Source organism: Erinaceus europaeus, chromosome 5 (genome assembly GCF_950295315.1).
Source record: "Erinaceus europaeus chromosome 5, mEriEur2.1, whole genome shotgun sequence".
Classification (NCBI taxonomy): Eukaryota; Metazoa; Chordata; class Mammalia; order Eulipotyphla; family Erinaceidae; genus Erinaceus; species Erinaceus europaeus.
In genome coordinates this window covers 46,682,315-46,706,963 of record NC_080166.1, presented here as the reverse complement: position 1 = coordinate 46,706,963, position 24,649 = coordinate 46,682,315, and the positions used below count along the sequence as shown (strand labels likewise).

The 24,649-nt window shown below is 35.7% G+C and overlaps 1 protein-coding gene across 3 annotated transcripts in view; it reads right to left on the bottom strand.

The window, feature by feature from the left end:
- Positions 1-24,649, bottom strand: part of ADAMTS6 (ADAM metallopeptidase with thrombospondin type 1 motif 6) — a 313,675-nt gene that overhangs the window by 142,136 nt on the left and 146,890 nt on the right. For all 3 annotated transcript variants that reach the window (XR_009549950.1, XR_009549949.1, XM_060191274.1), the window contains exons 10-11: positions 22,693-22,839; positions 11,239-11,380 (exon numbers count right to left, since the gene is read on the bottom strand). Coding sequence is in view for 1 of the 3 variants with exons in the window: in XM_060191274.1 (XP_060047257.1) it covers positions 11,239-11,380; positions 22,693-22,839 (289 nt within the window). In the remaining 2 variants the exon portion in view is untranslated. The remainder of the gene's footprint in view (positions 1-11,238; positions 11,381-22,692; positions 22,840-24,649) is intronic.

Genomic DNA, 24,649 nt, shown 5'->3' with positions numbered 1-24,649 from the left:
TCTTTTCTCCATACTCATGTAAATTCGTGTTATCTTTTATTTATAATAATCATAACAGATGGTAGAGGATTCCAACACTATTGAAGTATAGAAGTTCCTTACATATTTTGAATACCAACCTTTTATTATGTATGACTTGAAAATATTTCCTGAGTACTCAGCGAACTCTTTAATTTTGTTGACTACTGGCTTTGTTTCAAAAGCTTGTTAATTTGATAATCCTTGTCTATTCTTACACATTGTCTGTGCTGATAGGGTCATAGTCAATAAATCATTATCCAAACTAATATAAAGAACCTTTAACACCAAGTATTAATCTTGAAGTTTCTATTTGCTATTGAATGGTAGTTTAATTCTACTGTAGTTTGAGAAGATGCTTGGGGTGATTTCAATGCTAATCTAAGAGTTTTAGAAGCTGGGATCTTATACTGAAGCTTATACATTTGGTTAATGTAAACAATGTAACATATGACCCATATCTTAATATGGGTCAAGTTTCACTGTTTTACATATGGCAGTCCAGTTTTGTCAACCATTCATTAAAGAGACTTTTACCCCATTGTCTATTCTTGGTATCTTTGTCAACAATGAGTTGAATATATATGCAAAGGATTTTCTCTGGGCTGTTTATCCAATTTCATTAATCTACATGTCCATTTCACAACATCTTATTATATGGGTCACTGTAGCTTTAAAATATTTTGAAATTGCTATAGGTCTGTGATTCCATATAAATTTTATATTTTCCCCTCAATTTCTGTAAAAATTGAAATATCATCTTTTGATAACACAAGTAAACTGGTTTCAGATAATGTGAACCTTCACTGAACAATTACGTGAGGGCCAGGTGGTGGAGCACTTGGTTGCCCCCTTGGTTGAGCACACATGTTAACAGTGCACAAGGACCCAGATTTGAGCCCCCCAGTTCTGACCTGCATGGGAAAAACTTTGCTAGAGGTGAAGCAGTATTGCAGGTGTCTTCTCTATCTCCTTCCCTCTCTGTTTCTGTCTTTATCCAATAAATAAGGATAATTTTAAAATTTTTAAACAATTATGTGTACTTGATGTGTATGAATTAGCTACTGAATTAACCATTGCTTTCTGAAAAGCAAACAGTAGATCATCCAGTCATTACAATTTATGAGCTTGTTAGTAGCTTCCTTCCTAATTTAAAGTTGTTATTATTATTATAAAATGCTTTTAGGTATTTCAGTAACTACCTGTCACTCTGAGGAGGAAACTAATGAAAAGTGGAAGAGGAGCATTAGTATCTACAAAAATCTTTACAGGAAACAATTTACTTCTAAATAAATAATTAAACATATTTTTGATAGATACTACTTTATACACAATACATTTTGATCCAGGTTACATCGAATGGCTCCTATGAAGCCCATTAGCATAGTTATCAAATGTTTTTATATGAACTAGTAGGGATCTTGTCTGTACTTGTATCTCACCTAGAAGATGTCCTAATCTTTTATATAACACAAAATAAAATAAAGCTCAACTCTAAAATTTAGCATTTCAGACACCTAAGAACTTATGACCATGAAAATACCCTTATGGAAACTCTTGAAAATCAAAACTGAGGCAAGATGAAATTTTAAAAAGATAGTTAAAAATGAGTATCACTGATGAAATTTAATCAAATGCAATGTAGGTACATTTTTACCTTTACCATGTATATCACACATTCTATTATTTTTTTATTCTCAATTATAAAATATCATAGAATTAAAAAATTTTAACCAAAATTGTGTTAAGTATCTCCAAAAAAAAAAGAGAACTGTGTAAATAACCAGAAATTACATATCTCAACCATCTGATACTACATACCATAAATATATTACTCTGTTTATTTGGGCTGTACTATTTTGTATCTACTGTCTTCTCAGTTCTACTACAAGACTTTAGAAATACTTGGAAAATTTAAACAGATAACATACAAGGATAGTAGTGGAAAGTATTGTCCTGAAATAAAATAAAAGAAAAATATTTTGAAGAAAAACAAGCTCCCAAGTACTTGGTTACAATAATAACTATCTATTGCCTTTTTAAACCTTAAGACTATATGGAACCTTCCCCATTCTCTTTAAAAATCTGTATTTCTCCCAGTTCTGGGACCACTGGGACTTTGCTTGTATTTCTTGATGCCTGGTCCCTTACCCTGTTATACTGCCTTTGCTGACCTCAGTTAGATCAATGTCACCATGCCACTTTATGCCACGACTGACTTTTGGCTTCAGATTGTATCCAGAGACACCACACTGGAGATAATCAACCTTCCAAACCAAATAATCTGGTGAAATCTTTCCTAACACATGGGATTAACTAGCTGTACTTCAGATGGCACTTCATCTACCGAAGTGATAGATGCTAGACAAAGGCTAGAGCCTACAGGACTGAGCACATGTATACACTTATCCATAAGCTAGGGGCAAATATATACCTCAGAGTAAAAGTACTTAATAGTCCTCTGTGATTACATGTAGAACTAATTAGCTCAGCAATCTAGTAGAAAGGCCTAAAGAAGTCACCATAAATCTTCTAAGTAAATATTTATTACTTAGGCTTGGACATCCTTCTTTCCTACCTCCCATTTCACTTTCCTCAATCATTTTTTTTTTATTTATAAAAAGGAAACACTGACAGAAACCATAGGATAAGAGGAGTACAACTCCACACAATTCCCACCACCAGAACTCTGTAATCCATCTCCTCCCCTAATAACGTTCCTATTCTTTATCCCTCTGGGAGTATGGACCAAGGGACATTATGGGGTACAGAAGTTGGAAGGTCTGGCTTCTGTCATTGCTTCCCCGCTGAACATGGGCATTGGTAGGTCGATCCATACTCCCAGCCTGTCTCTCTCTTTCCCTAGTGAGGTGGGGCTCTGAGGAAGCAGGCCTCCCACATTGGTGGGGTTGTCTGCCAGGGAAGTCCAGTTGGCATCACAGTAGCATCTGGAACCTGGTGGCTGAAAGAAGAGTTAACATATAAAGCTAAACAAATTGTCTACTAACCATGGACCTAAAGCTGGAATATTGCAGATGAAGATTTGGGGTCTCTGTTTTGTAAATCGTTAGTAGGCCCATTTTAGTTATATTTCAAAGGGCCCATGGCTATACTCATGTTTTGTTTTGTTCTGTTTTGTTTTGTTTTTTTCTGAGCCTGACATCTGATATGCAGGTGGGCCCAAGTAATTTTGTCTGGGGAGATGATGTCATGGCTGGAAAAAGGGCCAGAAAGGTGGCTGAGAAAACTGTGGTATATATACACAGTGGAATACTGCACAGCTATCAAGCACAATGAACCCACCTTCTCTGACCCATCTTGGATGGAACTAGAAGGAATTATGTTAAGTGAGCTAAGTCAGAAAGATAAAGACGAGTATGGGATGATCCCACTCATAAACAGAAGTTGAGAAAGAAGAAAAGAAAGGGAAACTCAAAGCAGGATCTGACTGAGTTTGGAGTAGGGCACCAAAGTAAAAACTCTCTGGGTGGAGGGTGAGGGTGAATGCTCAGCTTCACTGGGGGGGGGGGGGGGGGGGGTTTGGGATGGGACACTGTCTTTTGGTGGTGGGAATGGTGTTTATATACACTCCTATTAACTTGTAGTCATATAAATCACTATTTAATATGAGAGAGGAAAAATTGATTGAATGTCTCAAACTTTTTAATGCACAGATCATAGGCTAAGTCTTTGAAATGTTGACTCTCCAAAAAGCTTAGACCAGGGAGAACAGAAGCAGTCGGTGGCATTACTCTATAAGACACAGCTATATACAAATAATGCCCTCAATCATTCTATCTAGCCAACTAAATTACATAAAAGAAAGATATATCTCTTAATCTCCTCTGACAGCATCAGCATTATTGTCACCCCCTAATAAACTTTAGAAGAAACACTGTGTACAATTGGCCAAGAGCTATATTAGAAAAAAAAATTCTCAACTAAAGGACAATTATTATCTCTATGACAACCTTTATTAGAATCACCAAACAAGTAAATGCAGTAAAACTCAACAGTAACTTAGACCCCACTAAATCTTACTTGTATTTTCTCCCTAGGTTGAATACAACAAATGACACTCAATGCATTAAAAACTGGGGGGAAAGGTCTAAGCTTGTGCTGTAACAAAGGGATTACAGAAGCTGGAAAAGGACAGGAGACTGGATCACTTAATGATGACACTTTTGGTCAGTAGCAGGCCATCCCCCCATCTAGGGCCCTAGTCAGGAAATCCTTGGATTGCCTCATAGATACATAGATATTAGAGGCCTAGACCTCTAATAGACCCTTCTTTCAACCACCACAGGTGACTTCCATCAGGAACATCATTATAAGTCCTCTAGCGGGCTTCTTCAGGACATTACTCTCACTACAAACTAGCAATAGTAAGGACTGTTCCACTCTCCAGAGAGAGATTGGGTCATCCTATTCTGTCATTCAAGAAAAACTGGTCCTCAAATGAGTGTAACCTAGAAGGTTCCCAGATGTGACTATGGATTGAGGACACAGACTGACAGGGATTCAGAAGATATACAGGCTCCAGTGCTAAATATGAATATATATGGGCCCAGAGTCAGGTCAATGTGGTAAACAGTTAATTGTATTTATGTATTTTCTTCAAGTTTAGGAGCTAATCTCTGCCCTGATCCAGCTTTCTAATACTATTTTCAACTTTGATACCAGACATCTTCCCAGAAAAAAAAATAGAGAGAGAGAGAGAGAGAGAGAGAGAGGGAGAGGAAGAGAGAGAGAGGGAGAGGGAGAGAGAGACAACCCATATCTGTGACCTAAGGAGAACTACTGCAGGTTCTAATAGAGGGAATGGGGACACAGAACTCTGGTGATGGGAAAGATGTGGAATTATATCCCTGTTATCTTTCAGTTTTATGAATTAATACTAAATCACTAATACAAAGGAAGAAAATTATTTTTAAAAATGTAATTAAAGGCAAGAAAATACATATGCTGATTCCCAAAAGTGACTTACATGTTTACTAATGAATAATTTAAACAAAAGCTTTCATAGTACAGATATAATCGCTGGTAATTTCTACCAATGATCCTGTGCTGGTCAAAAAAGAGAGCAAAAGCTTATCACTGTTTCTTTTATGGGTCACTCTTTAGTTCTTCATTAGAGTTCTGCCAACTGAATGAAAGAATATTATATGATACTTTAACATGACAAGTTTTTCCTCATTGAAAAGCTATATGACGCTTAAGAGTCTCCAACATCAGTTTAACATTGATCTCAGCATGTAGCATTCACCTTTCCAAATCAGAACTGGTTTGTCTGCACATAGGCTACTATCAAAGGTGTTATTTGGTCACCAGCTGGACCCTCAATTTCAAGGACCTCTACTATTTCTAAAGTATTTAAAAGAATTCAGGATAAAGGATATCACACAGTGGTTTTATGCAAAAAAAAAATATATATATATATGGCTAAGGCTCTAAAGCTCCAGGTTCAATCTAAGGCACCACTGAAAGCCAGAGCTGAACAGTGCTATATCAATAAATTTACTGTAAACCACTGACTCCCCAATTAAAAAAATAATAATGGGGTCAGGTCGTGGTATAACTGGTATAACATGCTATAACATGCTGTCATGCAGAGGACATGCAATGCAAGACCTCAGTCTGCACCTGCAGAGAGAAAGCTTCACATGTGGTAAAGCAGTGTTGCAGGTGTTTTTCTATCTGTTCTCTCCCTCAACCTCCTTCCTCCCTTTCTATTTCTCTTGGTTCTATCAAATAAAATAAATTTCAAAAATTAAAGTAATTCTTTGAAAACAACAATAATAATAGTAAAATAAAAATAAAAGCATTCAGATCTGATGGGCTTGACAGATAAAAATACAGTGTAAGTTTTTGTTGTTATCAGTTATATAAACCAAGTATTTCAGGCACAAGTTCAAGAGGTGAGAGTGGAAAAGAATGTATATTATGATTCAGGAAACTATTGTTTCTTTTGTCTTTGTTGTCACACTGTTTCATCACCTCAGGCTGATTTTTATCACAAAGAGACAGAGAGAAAGAGAAAGAGAGACAGACAGACAGACTAAGAAAGACACTGCAACACCAAAGCTTCCCCAAGTGCTGTGGGAGCCAGGCTTGAACTTGAGCTATAAGCATGGTAGTAGACCAGGCACCTTCCTGCATAAGCTATCTTGTTGCCTCCTTAAAAAAACTTGTATAGTAACATACATCAACTTAAAGAGACTATTACTGGGGAGCCGGGCGGTGGTGCAACGGGTTAAGCACACATGGTGCGAAGCGCAAGCACTAGTGTAAGAATCCCGATACGAGCCCACAGCTCCCCACCTGCAGGGGGGTCACTTTACAAGTGGTGAAGTAGTCTGCAGATGTCTTTCTCTCCCCCTCTCTGTCTTCCCCTCCCCTCTTGATTTCTCTCTGTCCTATCCAACAACAACAATAATAACAACAACAACAAGGACAACAGAAGGGGAAAAAATTAAGTTTCTAGAAGAAAAAAGAAACTGTTACTGCAACTCAAAGTGAAATGACTTATAATAGCATACATGAACATGTACAAATCATAAAATGTTAATGTCTACCCTCACATTTTACAACTCTATTTCATGTCTCTCATAAATATCCTCATAAACATAAAGAAATAGAATATAAAAAACTGAATACAAGGGTCATTATTTGAAGTCATGCACTTTTACAATTACTACTGTAACTTCAAATCTATTAGTCTGGGATGGACAGGATATACAGACATAGGATAGTGAGGCAAAAGTTTTTGTTTTTTTAAAGATTTTTTAACTTTATTTAATTTGATAGGACAGAGACAACGTTTAGGGAAAGAAGAAAGAAGAGGGAGAGTGAGACAGAGAAGAGATATCTACAGAACTGCCTCACCACTTGAGAAGCTTGAAACTGTGTTCTTAAGCGTGACAACATATGCACTTAACTAGGTGCATCCTGGTCCAGCTTCTATTTTTATTTTATTTTATTTTACTTTTTATCAAAACAACTGCTCAGCTCTGATTTATGGTGATGCAGGAAATTGAACCCTAAGAGTCTCAAGCATAAAAGTTTGTTTATATAACTAATATGCCTTCTCCCCAGCCCCATTTTTATTTTTTAAACAAGATTTTTTTATCATGTATTTGCTTATTTTTAAAAATGTCTTTACTGGAGATTAATGGTGTATTTACTTATTTATTTTGGACAGAGACAAAGAAAAATCAAGAGAGAACTGACTGACATTATAAAGGGGGAAAAGGTAATTTAATAGAATAAAAATTACAATTATTTATCTGGAACTAGAAAACACCTTAGAATTTCCAAAACAATCTTGAGGAAAAGAAACAAAAATGGAGGCATAACACTCCCATATCTCAAATTATTTTATAAGGCCATCATAATCAAAACAGCCTGGTACTGAAACAAAAATAGATATGCAGACCAGTGGAATAGAATTGAAAGCCCAGGCGGAGTATAGATAGCATAAGTTATGCAAACAGACTCTCATGCCTGAGGCTCCAAAGTCCCAGGTTCAAGTCCCTTCACCACAATAAGCCTGAGCTGAACAGTGCTCTGTTAATAAAAAAAATAAAATAATAATAAAAATGAATTGAAAGACCAGAAATAAACCTCCAAACCTATGGACATCTAATTTTTGACTAAAGGACCCAAATTATTAAATGGAGGAAGGAGGGTCTCTTCAATAAATGGTGCTGGGAAAGCTGGGTTGAAACATGCAGAAGAATGACACTGAACCACTTTATTTCACCAGAAACAAAAGTCAACTCCAAGTGGATCAAGGACCTGGATGTTAAACCAGAAACTACCAATGGAGGAAATTATTGGTGAAACTCTCTCCCATCTAAACCTCAAGGGTATCTTTGATGACACAAACCCAGTTGCAAGAAGACTAAATCAAAAACAAATCAATAGGGCTACATCAAATTGAAAAGCTTCTGCACAGCAAAGGAAACCACCACCCAAACAAGAGACTCCTCACAGAATGGGAGAAGATCTTTACATATCACATGTCATACAAGAGTCTAATAATCAAAATATATGAAGAGCTCACTGAATTTAGCAACAAAAAAGCAAATGACCCCATCCAAAAGTGGGCAGAGGATATGAATAGAATATTCAATACAGAAGAGATCCAAAAGGCCAACAAGCATATGAAAAATTGCTCTGTCACTGATTGTCAGAGAAATGCAAACAAAGACAATGAGATACCAACTCACCCCTATGAGTATGTCATGCATCAAAAACAACAGCACCTCCTGCACTGCTAGTGGGAAAGTCAATTGGTCCTACCCTTGTAGGACCCTGAAGTCTAGAGAACTTTCAGAGAGGTACAAGTGGACCTTCTATATGACCCAGTAATACCTCTCCTAGCGATATATCCACACCCATCCAAAATATATATAGTCTTATAAATCACTATTTAATCAGTATAAGAGGGGGGGAATAGATTGAATGTCTCAAAACTTTTGATGCATAGGCCCCAGTTCTGAGTATATATTCTTTTAATCTAAACACTTAAGGCTTCAAATTGGTAACCCAATTGTATTTTAACAGTGGGATTAAATTTTTAATACATCTAATAATGACTTTTTCTTTGAAATACTAAATCACCTATAATCTTAGACGAGAGAGATCAGAAGGTAATATAAGAAATGAGATCCTAAGCTGATTATGGGCCCCATACCACGTCAAATCGATGGGGTTTAGTTATACCCCTTTCCCATATTAAGGAGCTACTCTCTTCCCTGATCCATCTTTCTGGTCCTTTTTCCAGACATGACATCATCTCCCCAGACAATAACTTGGATCTACCAGCACATCAGATTTCAGGCTCAGGGGCAAAAAAGAATAAGGAAAAAAAAAAAACTAGTATAGCCACAGGCCCTTTAGAATTTAACTAAAATATGCCTACTAGCTATCTAAAAAATGGAGGAACCCCCCACCCCCGCCCCAACTCTTCATCTGCACTGTTCTAGCTTTAGGTCCATAATTGGTCAACAATTTGTTTGGCTTTGTATGTTAACTCTCTTGTCAACCACCAGGTTCCAGAGGCTAGCATGATGCCAACCAGACTTCCCTGGACAGACAACCCCACCAATGTGTCCTGGAGCTCCACTTCCCCAGAGCCCTTCCCCACTAGGCAAAGAGAGAGGCAGGCTGGGAGTATGGATCAACCTGTCAACGCCCATGCTCAGTGGGGAAGCAATTACAGAAGCCAGACCTTGGGTCCATACTCCCAGAGGGCTAAAGAATAGGAAAGCTATCAGGGGAGGGGAGGGGATACAGAGTTCTGGTGGTGGGACTTGTGTGGAGTTGTATCCTATGGTTTTGTCAATGTTTCCTTTTTAAAAAAAAAGAAATGAGAAAATAAAAACTTGCAAAGAGAATAAACCTTAAAATTTCTCAGTACAAGAAAATGATGACAAATGTTAACTAGACCAATTATGGTGATCATTTCACAATGTATACAAATATACTGGTATGTTGTACATCAAAAACTAATATGATATAAAATGCCAATAAAACTTCAATTCAAAAAATGTAAAAATGAAATTAAAAGTATACAGGAATAAGAATAAAAACAGAGATTCTTTACAGTGGTAAGAAAAAAATTAAGTTTTACTGGGAGTTGGGCAGTAGCACAGCGGGTTAAGTGCACGTGGTGCAAAGCTCAAAGACCAGCACAGAGATCCCTGTTCGAGCCCCCGGCTCCCCACCTGCAGGGGAGTCACTTCACAAGCGGTGAAGCAGGTCTGCAGGTGTCTATCTTTCTCTCCCCCTCTCTGTCTTCCCCTCCTCTCTCCATTTCTCTCTGTCCTATTCAACAATGACAACATCAATAACAACAACAATAATAACTACTACAAAAATAAAAGACAAGGGTAAACAAAAGGGAAAATAAATAAATAAATAAGTTTTACTGAAAGTTCAAGCTATCTAAATATATAAACACTATCTTTAAATTTAGCACACAAAATGCACTATGTATTTGTCATAGTGATAGTATAAAACTATGAGATAGTAAAAACTCACTTTTCTTTGTACTATGCCCAAGAGAAATAATTGGTCCAGTACAGTGCATATTGCTTCATCTTGACTTCCTTAACACTTGATTCCTCTCATTATTTTTAAAAGAAATTTAAGTACTATTCGTATCAAACAGGAACCAAGTATCTAAATTCACTTTCTGAATTGATTTTTACAGTCAACTTCTTCTAAACTTATATTTTCATTAACATGTTTAAACTGTGCAGCTACTTTGAACATGTCCCAATACTTGACACTGAAACTTGATGATACTTAAACAAGAATTTTTAACATATCTATATATGTATGTATAGTCAGTAAAATACTTTAGACAGATATTAAGAATTAATTATGATATATATACATATATCCAAGGACATGAAAACTTTAATTTAAAAGTGGTATATGGGAGGCCAGGCGGTAGCACAGAGGGTTAAGTGCACATGGCTTGAAGCGCAAGGACAGGTGTAAGGAATCCAGTTCGAGTCCCTGGCTCCCCACCTGCAGTGGGATCGCTTTACACGCAGTGAAGCATGTCTCTATCTCTCTTTCTTATCTCTCTCCTCCTCTCTCTCTCTTTCTCTGTCCTATCCAACAACAATGACAGTGATAACAATAACAGCAACAAGGACAACAAAAATGGGAAAAATGGCCTCCAGGAGCAGTGGATTTGTAATGTAGGCAGCAAATCCCAGCAATAACCCTGGAGGCAAAAAAAAAAAAAAAGGTGGTATATGTGACCCTGTATACATTACTCACAGAAGACAAAGTATGAAAGTAATCAAAATGCCTACCAGCCGATGACTGGATAAAGAAGTTATTGGAACACTACCCTAAAATTGAACATATAAGATTGTTACTTTTGAAACCAAAGGAAATGAACAAGGGGTAATTATACTAATCTGTGGAATACAGATAGCTAAAGCAAATTGGCTTGCAATAAAATACAAAAAAAAAATGCAGTAAGCAAACTGTCTGACAGACTTTGTGAGAACCATAGTAGTGGTTATGGGGGCAGGGAGGTCACAGAAATGTGATGGTGGCTGTAGTGGCTCACACACATAGGAAAATAAAGCAGTATCTCCTGGAAACACATAATTTTATAAACCACCATTAAGTCACTAATAGAATTTTGAAGAATAAAAAAGAGACAAAAGGATAAGGATTAAGACTTCTTACCCCGTATTTACACTGGCGGGATGCTGCTCCATACTGGAAACGACACTGCTCGTCAGCATCATACACCTGACCTGGAGCCACAGCTGGATAAAGAAAGTCCCGCTTGGGAGGCTCATTATCAAGGCAAGTACCACGGCCTGAACTGTTCAACATAAAGGATCAAAGGAAATTAGGTACACTGTGGACAAGTGCAATCACAATTATGAAACCATGTGTTGAGTTTTTCATTTCAACAGCAATGCATTATAAACAATACATTCTAGCAGTAAGTAATCAGTGAACAAAATAGAATAGCTTCATTCAATCTGAATAAGAACTCGAGCAGTCACTGCTTTCAGCACCAAGATATAATAAGAGCATCTTAGACAACAATCTGAACATGCCAAATAAAAAAAAATTAATGTCATGTTGGTTTTTAAGACATGATTTAAACTAATTTCTGAGGAAATCAAAACAGAATATAATAGGGTCCTAAGTTTCTTGTTTGTTTTTAATGAAAAAAAAAAGACCACATCTGGTAGTTGAATTGAAAACATAAAAATGTAAATTATTTTTTTGTTGTGGTTGTAACCATTATAGAATCAATCTATACACTCCCACCATGGGCAGGACAATAGATGCTGTGGTAATAAGACATGTCCAAAAGTTCTTGAAATAGTTTAATAATAAATGAGTTAACTGACAGATGAGGCCAAGAGCCAAAGTTCTACCCTCAAGTATATTAAAAGTGTTTAGTCTTTCAGAAACTTCATATTCCATCTAGGGTCATCAGAGCTGGAAAAGAGAATGTTCTTTCTATATAATTCCTGCTTTTCAAAGCATGCTTGCACTCAAACATAATATTTTAATTCAGTGGAACAAATAACATAAAGATAGCCAAAAGTAAGACAGAATACCTTAGTTTTAAGAGCTTTATACTCTGCTAAGTATAATTGTTCATTTTTATTTAGTCAATGTGCATAAAATAGGACAGATGCTTTTTGACTTTCACCTCACATGTGAGTAGGTTAGAATTTTTAAAGAATTCTTATGCCAACATTTAGAAATTTTTTCCAACATTCCTGTCAATTGTGCCAACACTTGTGTTTCTTTTCCCAAATCGTTTCCATTCACTTTGCCAGAGGGAAATAATTTCACAAGTAGAAGTTCCTCAGTTATTATTTAGGACAATACACACTTTTACTTATAGATACTGAGAAAGAGCCTTGTATAAAAATGAGTATGATAGTCACTTAAAAACATCATATTCTCAACATATAGAGGTTAATCTATGATATAAAAATGTATGTTTTCAATTCAAGGAAACAATGCATTTTAAAAACTGGCCATGCTGTTTACATCATGATATAGTCAAAGACCTAAGAGGCAGTACACTGTTATCTGTATACCCTTTCCTTTCATTTCTTTTTCTTTTGATTATTTTTAATCATAAAAATATTTAAATAGAATAGTAAGTGTAATACTAACATATGAATTTTACTACTACCACTATGAGTCCAGGTGTTGTTCCTTGTTATCTATTCAATAGAGAGTAACTGCTTTCATCCAGCTTTCCAGTTTTCATTAAAAAAAAAAACTTTTCATTTCATGTTCATTATACTTGGAGAAAATGGTATATACCTTAGTAAAAAAAAAATAATAAAATAAAATACACCTCCGCATGAATTTTTAGATCAGTTTGTTTTACCAGAACATTGCTCTGCTCTGGCTTATGCTATGCTGGGGACCTTTTGAGTCTCAGGTGTGAAAATCTTGTACACCACTACACTATCTCCCTAGTTCTACAAAAATTGTTAAACTAACATATTCATGAGTCGGGAGGCAGCACAACTGGTTAAGTGCACATGGCACAAAGCAAGAACTGGCTTAAGGATCCAGTTCAAGCCTCGGGCACCCCACCTGCAGGGGAGTCGCTTCACAGGCAGTGAAGCAGGTGCAGGTGTCTGTCTTTCTCTCCCCCTCTTTGTCTTCCCCTCTTCTCTCCATTTCTCTCTGTCCTATCTAACAATGATGACATCAACAACAACAACAATAATAAGTACAACAACAATAAAAAACAAGGGCAACAAAAGGAAAAATAAATAACAAATTCAGTTTTCGTTATGATGCAGTATATTGTTAATTTATAAGGGTATGCAACTTATAGGCAAATGTAACCTTACCAACAAATTCAAAGGTTAATGATAAAGAGGTTAAACTTTAAAGTAGAATGGAAAAAGACAGACAATTTGATAATATGGAACATTTGTGAAATGACTGGATCTCATTCCCTAATTTTCCTTCTAAAATAGCAGTTCTATCTTGCTAACAAAATAATTAGCCTTTATGAAATAAGTTAAATATGTAGAAAAATTGCCTATAAATGCTCCTATAAAATAATGGAAAAAATTTAAATTGTACACTGAAGTAATTAAGTACATGACTGGCCATACTGGTAAAAAATATTTGCCCGGTGTCGGGCGGTAGTGCAGCGGGTTAAGCGCACATGGCACAAAGTGCAAGGACCTGCGTAAGGATCCGGGTTCAAGCCCCCGGCTCCCCACCTGCAGAGGAGTCACTTCACAGGAGGTGAAGCAGGTCTACAGGTGTCTATCTTTCTCTCTCCCTCTCTATCTTCTCCTCCTCCTCTCTTTGTTTCTCTCTGTCCTATCCAACAAGGACAACAACAATAATAACTACAACAATAAAAAACAAGTAGGGCAACAAAAGGGAATAAATAAATAAATAAATAAATAAATAAATACTTTAAAAAATATTTGTCAATAGGATATAAAAGAAAGTATGATATATTTTCACCTAAGTATAATAATAATAATATCAGCAATATATTATTAATAGTAGTAAGAAAAGTTATTGCACCTGATCACTTTTTAAGAATACAAAAATTTAACTAAAATATAAAGGAAAATTATAGAGACCCATCCCCCCACAAAAAAAAATTTAAGAACAAATGGAAGAAATGCTCTGAGGAAATTTTTTTCTTGATAGTAAACAGAAATATGTCTTAATCCAGGTGAAAACATTAATAATTACCAAAAATATCATCAGAAGAATATTACAAGGACCTGCGGAAAGTAATGTCATGCACTGTAGTCACCTATGGCTCAGAGCTCCTAAAGATTATCCCAAAACTGCATTTTTGTTCCATTTCTTCAGAAGCACCAACTGCTTTCTACTTATGTGATCTAATGAAAAATCTTGATAATACTTGGTCTCCTTTTCCAGTATACTTTTAAATATTAGAAAACCAAATGAAATGAAATATAAACAAAAGATCATGTAGATCTTTTAAAACTGCGCATGTATTTAGGAACATGGCACCAACAAAAGACCGTTTGATACGATTCTGGCTATATTTATACAGTTAACAAAGCTCGCAAGTCAAGGGTCTACTGTTGGCTTAGGAAAGCATGTTGGAGTTATCAGAACAGCTGACTTAAATTGTGTCTAAATTTTGGGGAGGGAAATGTTCTACTTATTTTCCTCCTGCTAATGTGTCTATCAGATATACTATAACTTTGAATAAAGTATTAGAGAGATGGAGTAGTTTCCATATTTGAATTCTTAATTGAATATTAAGCAAGAAAAACACCATGTTTCTAAAAATTGTCTGCTACTATCAAAATAAATCTACAGAAGATAACTATATACTAATTCTTTGAAAGTAGTCATTCTATTATTATTTTATTGCTTGAACCATGACTCTGAGATATCAATTATATATATATATATATATATATATATATATATACACATATATATGTATATAATGCCACAAATGTAGATGTAAAAGGTAGAAGACATAAATCTGTGGTGGTGGTGGGGATATATATATTCTGAATATATATTCCCCTTTGAAGTGCTTCCTTCTATTTTTTTTTTCCAAGCCCAGTGCCATATGCATGTATATAATTCAGTGGCCCTGGATGACTCTTTCTTTCCTTTCTTTTCCCTTTTCTTTCTGTCTTTCCTCTCTTTCCTTCTTTCTTCTTTCATTTTTATTTCAGATAGCGAGAGGCGGGGAGGGAGAGAGAGAAACACACCACAGCACTAGTTCAACATCTGTGTTCTCTTGGTGCTTTCTATGGTACTTTCATGTAGTACTAAGGTTTGAACCCAGGTTCCCACACATGAGAAAACATACACCACAAAGCAAGCTATCTCCCATGCCCTCCATTTATTTCTTTTAAAATTTTTACGTGCTTAACTCCAACCACACCCTTCACTTAACCCAAAATGTAACAAATAATCTAATATTTAAAATAATTTTCTTGCTTGTCTTAGTAGGTATTCATCTCTCAACTATTCACCCACATGTACCCCATATAAAAGAAGTCATACTATAGGATTTCTTTTGTGAGTTTAGTCTTTTGGTCAATATAATGAATGTGATACACATCCATGGTGATATGTATAGCATAACCTATTCACTTACACTGATCTTTAATATTCCTCTTAAGCTGATACCACAATTATTTAACTTGTCAATTAACTAACATTTGGATTACATCCAGTATCTGAAAGTCACAAGTTATGTTGGTGTGAACATTCCTTATACACGTTAACTGATACAAATATATTCTCTTTTTTTTTTTTAAGTAAGGTATGAGTTCTTTTCTTTTTTTCTCTTTCTTCTTTTGATTTTTTTTAACCAGAGTACTAGTTGGTTTTGGCTTATGGTAGTGTCCAGATTGAACCTGGGACTTTCAACCCTCAATCATGAAAGTCTTTTGTATAACCAATATGCTATATCTCTGACCTGTTATTTTCTTATACTTTATCTCTGTCTTTTTCTGAACAAAAAGATAGTCCTTACACACAATTCTTACAAGGTACATTAGTACTACTATTATTGTAAAGATAATAACAACAGTGATGTTATACATAAGTTTTCTTGAATTTACTCATGAAATACAATTTTTAAATAGACGGTTTGTACCTTGGTATCATCTACAAAATTTTCCACTCAAAGCAGATCTGCAGGTATCTGTCTTTTTCTCTTTCTCTCTGTCTTCCCTTCCTCTCTCCGTTTCTCTCTGTCTATCCAACAACGACATCAACAACAATAATAAAAACTATAACAACAAAACAAGGGCAACAAAAAGGAAATAAATAAATATTAAAAAACCATAAACATAACTTATCAATAAATTACATGAATAACATATCACAGATTCCCTCAGTGAAATGTCATATCTTATTACTATTAGTCATACATGGAGATATACCCCAAAACAGTACACAGGAAAAGGTAGAAATATGATTGTTTTCCTACAGCAAATATTTCACAGTTAACAGTCCAATCCTAGTTAATACCAATATAGATATTGACTGAATTCATAAATTCCACTTTTAAGTTTCTAAGACACAAGTATATTAGTTTAAGAACATGTTTTTCCTTGATATGAAATTCTAAGTAAGTCAAAATATATTTACATTTCCAGAAATCCTTCCAGCATGATAGCAGTCATATTTTATACATTCTACTTCTAATTTAGAGAAGTCTTATTTACATAGCTCAAAAATTAGCCTTGAAAATAGGAACATGAGCCAGAGTTGAGACTTCAACTAAAATTTATGAACTCCTATGTAAAATATGCACTGTTGGCTTTGTTTCCAGACATATGAGGACAGACTCCTAATTGTAATTTTAGATTTATTTTTCACTTAAATTATAAAGAATGGATCTTCAGTCTACAGCATAGTGGGTCAATCTAAAAAAATAAATCTTTCTATAAAAATCCTGTCCTACATATCTTACACTCTCTCTTTTTCTCCTCTCTCTCTGTCTCTTTCACTCTCTCCCTCTCTCTCCCTCCCTCTCACTCTCTCTTTCCTCTTTCTCTCTCTCTCCCAGCAGAGAGATGGACCATAAAAGAGACCATACTTCTTTCAAAGCCAGACTTGAACCTAAGATGACACATGGCAAATGAACTATTCTGCTGGCCTTCACAGTCTCTTAACAGCAACAACAGAAAGTTAACATGTAAAGTCATTTCCTATTTTTCCACAAAGCTGAGCTAATATAAACCTAAACGGAGCAAAAATGAATCAGCTTCATACTATGTATGGCAAAACTTAACTGCTTTGTTCTCACAGGCCACTCTATACATCTTCATACAACTAACAATAAAGCCTTCTAAAATAAGTTATTAGATCTTTCTTGCTTATATTGGGGTACGTGAATATAATTGAAAGTGAGGTTTCTAATATATAGCACTATTTTAATAGTGGTTTACCTAGCTATGTTCTCTTTTTCTTTATATGTAGTTATTATTAATCAATAGTATTTGTGGATTCAAATGAACTTCCAAGTAGTTCAGGTAAATGAAGAGAAGAAACCTTTTTTGCTAACCTATTTCTTGGGTTCTACATAAAAAAAGAGATGCCATTTATAAAAATGTTATTCCATCCAAGATAGTAACCTTCAAAGGTAAGTGTTAAAGGCAACATGTAATGGATGGCCTGGTTCTCTTGATCAATGTATACCATTTCTGTAGCTCAAATCCTAAACTACCCAGTTCACTTTCAGTTATAACACTGCCTCTCTCCAGTTTGCACCCTCTCTGAAAATTATTAGTCTATGTTTAACTTGGAACTGTAGCAACTTCAGCTGTGGATCTCTGGCAGGTCAAACAATTTGCAGACTTTAAACAGAGAGGTCCCAGAATTTTTGATAACTGCATGAAATCATTCTGTGCTACTGCTAAATGGTAGAAAATGGGGAGGGGGGGACCTGATGTACATTACTTCTGGCTGCCTTTAGCTGCCTGGTAAATTAGCCCATAGTCATCAGTGAGTGGGAGCTATAATACCAGGTTCATCTTTCTTTATTTGTTGAATAAATTAATTAATTAATCAAGTCCCGCAGGCAGATAGGAAGAACACTACCTGCAAAGCCGAGTCGGAAAACATCAGAAGCTGGCATAACATCCATTTTAACGGAAATGGGTTCTTTATTATTTAATCAGGACGGCTTCTGGGCGATTCATGAACCACTTATTGAATCACCGAGTTTAAGATATCTGAAAAAAAATATTGGGAGTTGGTAAACACCATCTCCTGATTGATCAATAGTACCTAATGTTTTAGAATGACCAGAGAGATTTATTTTTTATCCTATTGGCATTTAAGGCCATGGAATCGTTCTCCTTTTAACATAGTGAATGGCGAATCTCTATAAATCACAGAAAGCTCATTGCAAAACTATCGTCATCTTTAGCCTACACAGTCTCTAAGCATTTTGTTGGCTAAGCTGAAGTTCCTAAACAATTCATTTTCCAATATTTCTTTTTCTTGAGAAGAGAAGCTAAAATAAAATGTTATGAGTCCTTTTGAGCCAACTTTAAAACATAAATGTAACCTTAATCTCTGAACAAAGTATCACTGGATTTTTAAAAAATATATGATAATAGCTGTTAAAGACATTAAGACCAATGCATTAATAAAAAGGAACAAAGAAATTCAATAAAGTTAATACAGTGTCTTTCTGTGCAAATGAACTGACCTTTTTACAGAGATTTGAAAAAAAAAAAACTTACTCATTGATTAGATCACAATCAGAGTTGGTTGGTTGTGGGTTGGTTAAAAGGTGGTGGGATTCAACTTTTTCCCCAAATCTCTATCCAATGTGTTTCATACACACACACACACACACACACACACACACACACACACACACATATATTTTACTTTGGGTTTATATAACTTTTTATCATTTAAATTATAAGACTTTAACTTTGTGAACATTCCCATGAGTATATACACAAAAATATTTTAAAACACAGGAAAAAAAAAACTCATGAGAATATGACTGACACCAATAATGTTAAAACAAACAAAATGCGGGAGTCGGGCAGTAGCACAGCAGATTAGGAGCCTGCAGGGGTTGCTTCACAGGTGGTAAAGCAGGTCTGCAGGTGTCGATATCTTTCTCTTCCCCTCTGTCTTTCCCTCCTCTCTCCATTTCTCTCTGTCCTAACCAATAACAATACATCAGTAACAACAATAATAACTACAACAATAAAACAACAAGGGCAACAAAAGGGAATAAATAAATATTTTTTTTAATTTTAAAAAATGCACAGAGGCTATAAGGCTGATTTATATATTTTTCTTATATTTATATTTTGCATCAATTATTTTTATTAGTTCGCTAGAACACTGTATTACAACTAGTAACCATCTTGCATTTGCCAGCAAACTAGTGGTGTTTTCTTAACCATATTTGACCAGCATCTTTGAGGTTTCCTTTTGAAGTCTTCTTTTTTAACAGTCTTAATAAGGTTTCAACTAGGCCATTCTGGCAAGAAATCAAATATGGTCCTTGTATTTAGGATAAAGAGACAATCCTACCAAATGGGCTATGCAACAGAGAGAGAATAGGGTACTTAAAAAATAAAATAGACTGGAAGCCTTCAAAATTACATAGCAGGGAGTTGGGTGGTGGCACAGCCGGCTCAGCACACGTGGCGCAAAGCGCAAGGATGGGCATAAGGATCCTGGTTCCAGCCCCCGGCTCCACACCTGTAGGGGAGTCGCTTCACAAGTGTTGAAGCAGGTCTGCAGGTGCCTGTCTTTCTGTACCCCTCTGTCTTCCCCTCCTCTCTCTATTTCTCTCTGTCCTATCCAACAACAATGACATCAATAACCACAACAGTGTTAAACAAGGGCAACAAAAGGGAAAAAAAATATATATATATAAATATATAAATTACATAGCAATACTGAGTATACTACAGTTTCTCTTCCTAGTGAAAAACATTCAAATTCCATTATAAAAGCACGAGGCAAGTTAGAGAAATTCCAGATCTGACTTAATTTCTAGGGAGAGCACATGATCAATAATGTCTAAAATATATAATATTGTCTCATTAAAAACATCCTAGAGAGGAACTGTTGATAGTAAACTTATTGCACAGACCAAGGTATTGTATTACTTTATTTTTTTTTGCTACCTCCCAATAAACACGCAGGTATTGTGAATATGTTGAAGTTTCACTAACATGAATTTCAAGAGTTTGCATCTTTCACAAATGATCCAGCGTGTGAGTGCTTGGAATTGTTGCTTAATTTCTCTTCAATGACTAGGTGAGAAGCCTTTAACCTTGACCTGCAATAGTCACTTAATTATTTTTTTCATTTTGTAAATAATGTTATGTTTTATAATAAAGTAGTTATGTTCTGATACCAAAAAAAAAAAAGTGTCTTAGAGAGGCCATCCAGTGGCATACCTGGTTGAGTGCACATGTTACGATGGACAAGGTTAAGCTCTGCGTCCCCACATGCAGGGGGAAGCTTCATAAGCAGTAAAGCAATACTGCAGGTTTTTCTTTTCCTCTGTTTCCCCTTCTCAATTGCTCTTTGTCCTATTAAAGAAAAGATGGAGGGGAAAAGGGGAAAAAAAAAAAAAAAGGAAAACATGGCTGCCGGGGGCGGTGGAGTCATCATGCAGGCAGCAAGTCTCAGCAATAACTATGATGGGAATGAAAAAAAAAATCTTAAAAATGATGTTTCGGGAGTCAGGCGGTAGCACAGCAGGTTAGCACGTGGCGCAAAGCGCAAGGACTAGCACAAGAATCCCAGTTCGAGCCCCCGGCTCCCCACCTGCAGGGGAGTCGCTTCACAGGCAGTGAAGCAGGTCTGCAGGTGTCTGTCTTTCTCTCCCCCTCTCTGTCTTTCCCTCCTCTCTCCATTTCTCTCTGTCCTATCCAACAACAGCATCTATAACAACAACAATAAAACAACAAGGGCAACAAAAGGGAATAAATAAATATAAAAATAAATATAAAAATGATGTTTCTAGTGCTTTGTATTTCAAATTGCCAAAATTTTAAATCTATTGCAATTACTTTTCAAGATATCTTAATAGCACTTCACCCAGTTTGGGTAGTAACAAGTACAGTGTTACAATTATCTATTGCTAACATTTTTTTAATTGTATTATAGTATAACCACTCAGAACTACATTTTACAGTAAGTTTCCAAAGTCTTCAATCTCATTATTGCACTAGTTAGCTTAAGGGTTCCTATTTTAAACTTATGTTTTTTTTTTTAATTTGGATTGAGTGAAGCATTGTGCTAAGTAAATTAAAGTCTCTTGTTTGGGGAAGCAAGGCGGTGGTGCCCCAGGTTGAGCACACATGGTGTAGAGTGCAGGGACTGGCGGAAGGATCCCGGTTCTAGCTCCCAACTCCCCATCTGCTGGTGGGTCACTTCACAGGCAGTGAAGCAGGTCTGCAGGTGTCTATCTTTTTCTCCTTCTCTCTGTCTTCCCCTCCTCTCTCAATTTCTCTCTGTCCTGTCCAACAACAACAAGGGGAAAATAAAATAAAGTCTCTTGCTTGGAACTTTAAACAAATATGTATTTATAAATTTTCAGAATATGAGCTTTTAAAATTTTAATGAATAATAGTACCCTACACATCTGAATTTTTGGATTTACACTATTGTGCTAATATGAACTTTGAACAAAAACAATATAAAAAAATTAACTTCTATTCATCTGTGCTTCAGACGTCACTTTTGTTGTTTTTTACAAACAATTTAGTTAATCCTCCCTAAGAAAATACTGGCATAAAATAATTGAAGGTAATACTACAGTAATAAAGCTTAAATCCTTAGTGTTACTTAATATTTACTACTCAATGAGTGGTAGATGAACTACTTTATATACATTACAGTATTTTAGATAATTACACAAATAACAATCTAAGGATGTAAGTACTACTAGGTAAACTCATTAAGACAATGTGTTTCAAACCTGAAATATTCAAACCTGGAGATTAGAAAGGTTAAATACACACAAGACCATGCAGAGAATGAGGCCTAACTCCATCTGTTTCTAAAGTTGGTCATCAAGACACTGTCTGAAATACAGTCAAGTAGCTACACTCCTAAATGTAGTTATACCTGCACTCATTATACTCTGCACATTCTAGTAATCAGACTTTGAGTACACATTAAACAACCAGTAACGAAGTTCCCAAACAATAAAAAAGATGTCACTTAGGATATTTTCAGACAAGTTTTCAATCTTTCTTTCATTTCCTGGGTGCTTGGTTTGTTGTTATTTATACTATTAGATAGTCTGATATTCCTGCAGAATTGAGCTTCATTAGGAAAGTGAAATATGTGATGACAGAATTAATGTTTAGTCTGTACTAAACTATATAAATCTGAATTCTTGTTCATGCTGTTCCTTATTGATTGAACACGTCTAGCTCTCACATCAACCCTATTCATGTCCTTGCTCCAATTCTCTAATTGACTCACTAAGTTCAGTTTGAGCATGAGGGGAAAATTTTGGCCACAATGATATAATATTTTGGGAGCAGCGTGAAATATCCCTGGGTCCTATGAAAGTTACTCATTAGGCAAAGTTTGAAAAACTATGACTTCCATCAATGGCTTACTTCTGGAACAATTCATCATCACTCTCCAGAGATTACTTACTCTAGAAAGCTGGTGATATAGTCTCGACTGCAGGCAGACCAGGAAAAAGGATTGGTATTTGCAGTAATGTGAGCTGCCATAAGTTTTGCTGCTTCATGACCTTTCGTCCCACAAGAATTTCCAATTCCATCATGGTTCATACCAAAACTGTTTTAACAAGGAAGAGACATAAAAGAAAGAAATAAGAAAAAATAAACATAAGACCCAACACATCCTTTATTTCCTTATTTGATCACTTATTAGTCATGTCAACATATGTCTTCCATGAGGATAAACCAGATCCCCTAAGGAAATAAAGGATTAAAGTTAGAAAGATTAAGGGATAATTCAATGATATATTTCTAAATCTGTTCAAATTTATCATATACTCTCAAGCATTATCTCCTTTGACATAATCTGTCCTTGAATAGATAAGGAATATATATTAACTCTTGTTTTATAGATGAGAAAACCTGATTATTTAGTAAATCTGATGCCCTACTAGAAATCATAAAGTTAGTAAATCTTGACATTGTTAGTAGAACATGGCTTTTAACATACAGACTCTATTAGGGAACTAGACATGTCTTTTTTTTTAATTTTTTTATATTTATTTATTCCCTTTTGTTGTCCTTGTTGTTTTATTGTTGTAGTTATTGTTGATATCGTCATTGTTGAATAGGACAGAGAGAAATGGAGAGAGGAGGGGAAGACAGAGAGGGGGAGAGAAAGACAGACAACTGCAGACCTGCTTCACCGCCTATGAAGCGACTCCCCTGCAGGTGGGGAGCCCTGAGCTCGAACAGGAATCCTTACGAGGGTCCTTGCGCTTTGCCCCACGTGTGGTTAAGCTGCTGCACTACCACCCAATATGTCTGTATATGTGTTTTCAAACACATTTTGATAAATTCTTGAAGTGTTAAAGGATAATGAATATTTTCTTTCTAGTGACAGCCCTACGTGTTCCAGAGCTCTTGATCATTTGATGCTGTGGCCTACAGCTTAGTGCTGTGTGACGTAGCACCACATCTCAACAATATGTCACATTTCTCTTCTGTAAAACTTATACTCACTGTATATGAGTAATTTTTCTCCACCAGTTGCCTGAATTTTAGGTTGACTACTTTTTTTTTTTAAGTAGTATTACAGGAGTTGGGAGGTAGTGCAGCAAATTAAGCATAAGGACCACTGCAAGTATCCTGGTTTGAGCCGCCCGTCCAGCTCCCCACCTGCGGAGGGGAGGGGAGTCGCTTCACAATCGGTGAAGCAGGTCTGCAGGTGTGTCTCCCCCTCCTCTCTCGATTTCTCTTTGTTCTATCCAACAACAACAACAATAATAACAACAACAAAGGCAACAGAAATGGGGGAAATGGCCTCCATGAGCAGTGGATTTGTGATGCAGGATGTAGGCACTGAGCCTCAGCAATAACCCTGGAAGCAAAAAAAAAAGTACTATTCCACCATATGACATTCTTATAAATGCACCATTACGTGTATTCAAGGAATTAAGTAATTTGTTTGACAGGAATATAGATGAGGTACTTGTGTGTCAGAAAAATTTAGAAACATAGTTAAGAAACATGAATTATAAGACAAAAATGTTAAGTAAGTATTAATAGTTCTGGTAGTGTAGAGATACTGAACATTTGTCATTTAGAGTAACGGAAGATTTCCAAAGAGAATATGGAACTGATCTGTACTTTAGACTATTATCATAATTTTATGGTAGAGACACTGAAGGACTGGAGCTAGGGCAAACCAAAATAAAGTTGATCTGAACTAGATTACTGGGTAGTAAAATGAGGTCTGATTTGAGATATATTTGGAATGCTAAGTAAATTGAAGTTCATAAATATGAGTTTAAAATGAAGATATTAATATATCAACATATTAACATAAAAGAAGGAGGAACTAGTAATTCAGGTGGAAAAGTTAGCATAAGCAAACGAAGAATGTGTCCAGAAACACCAAATAACCG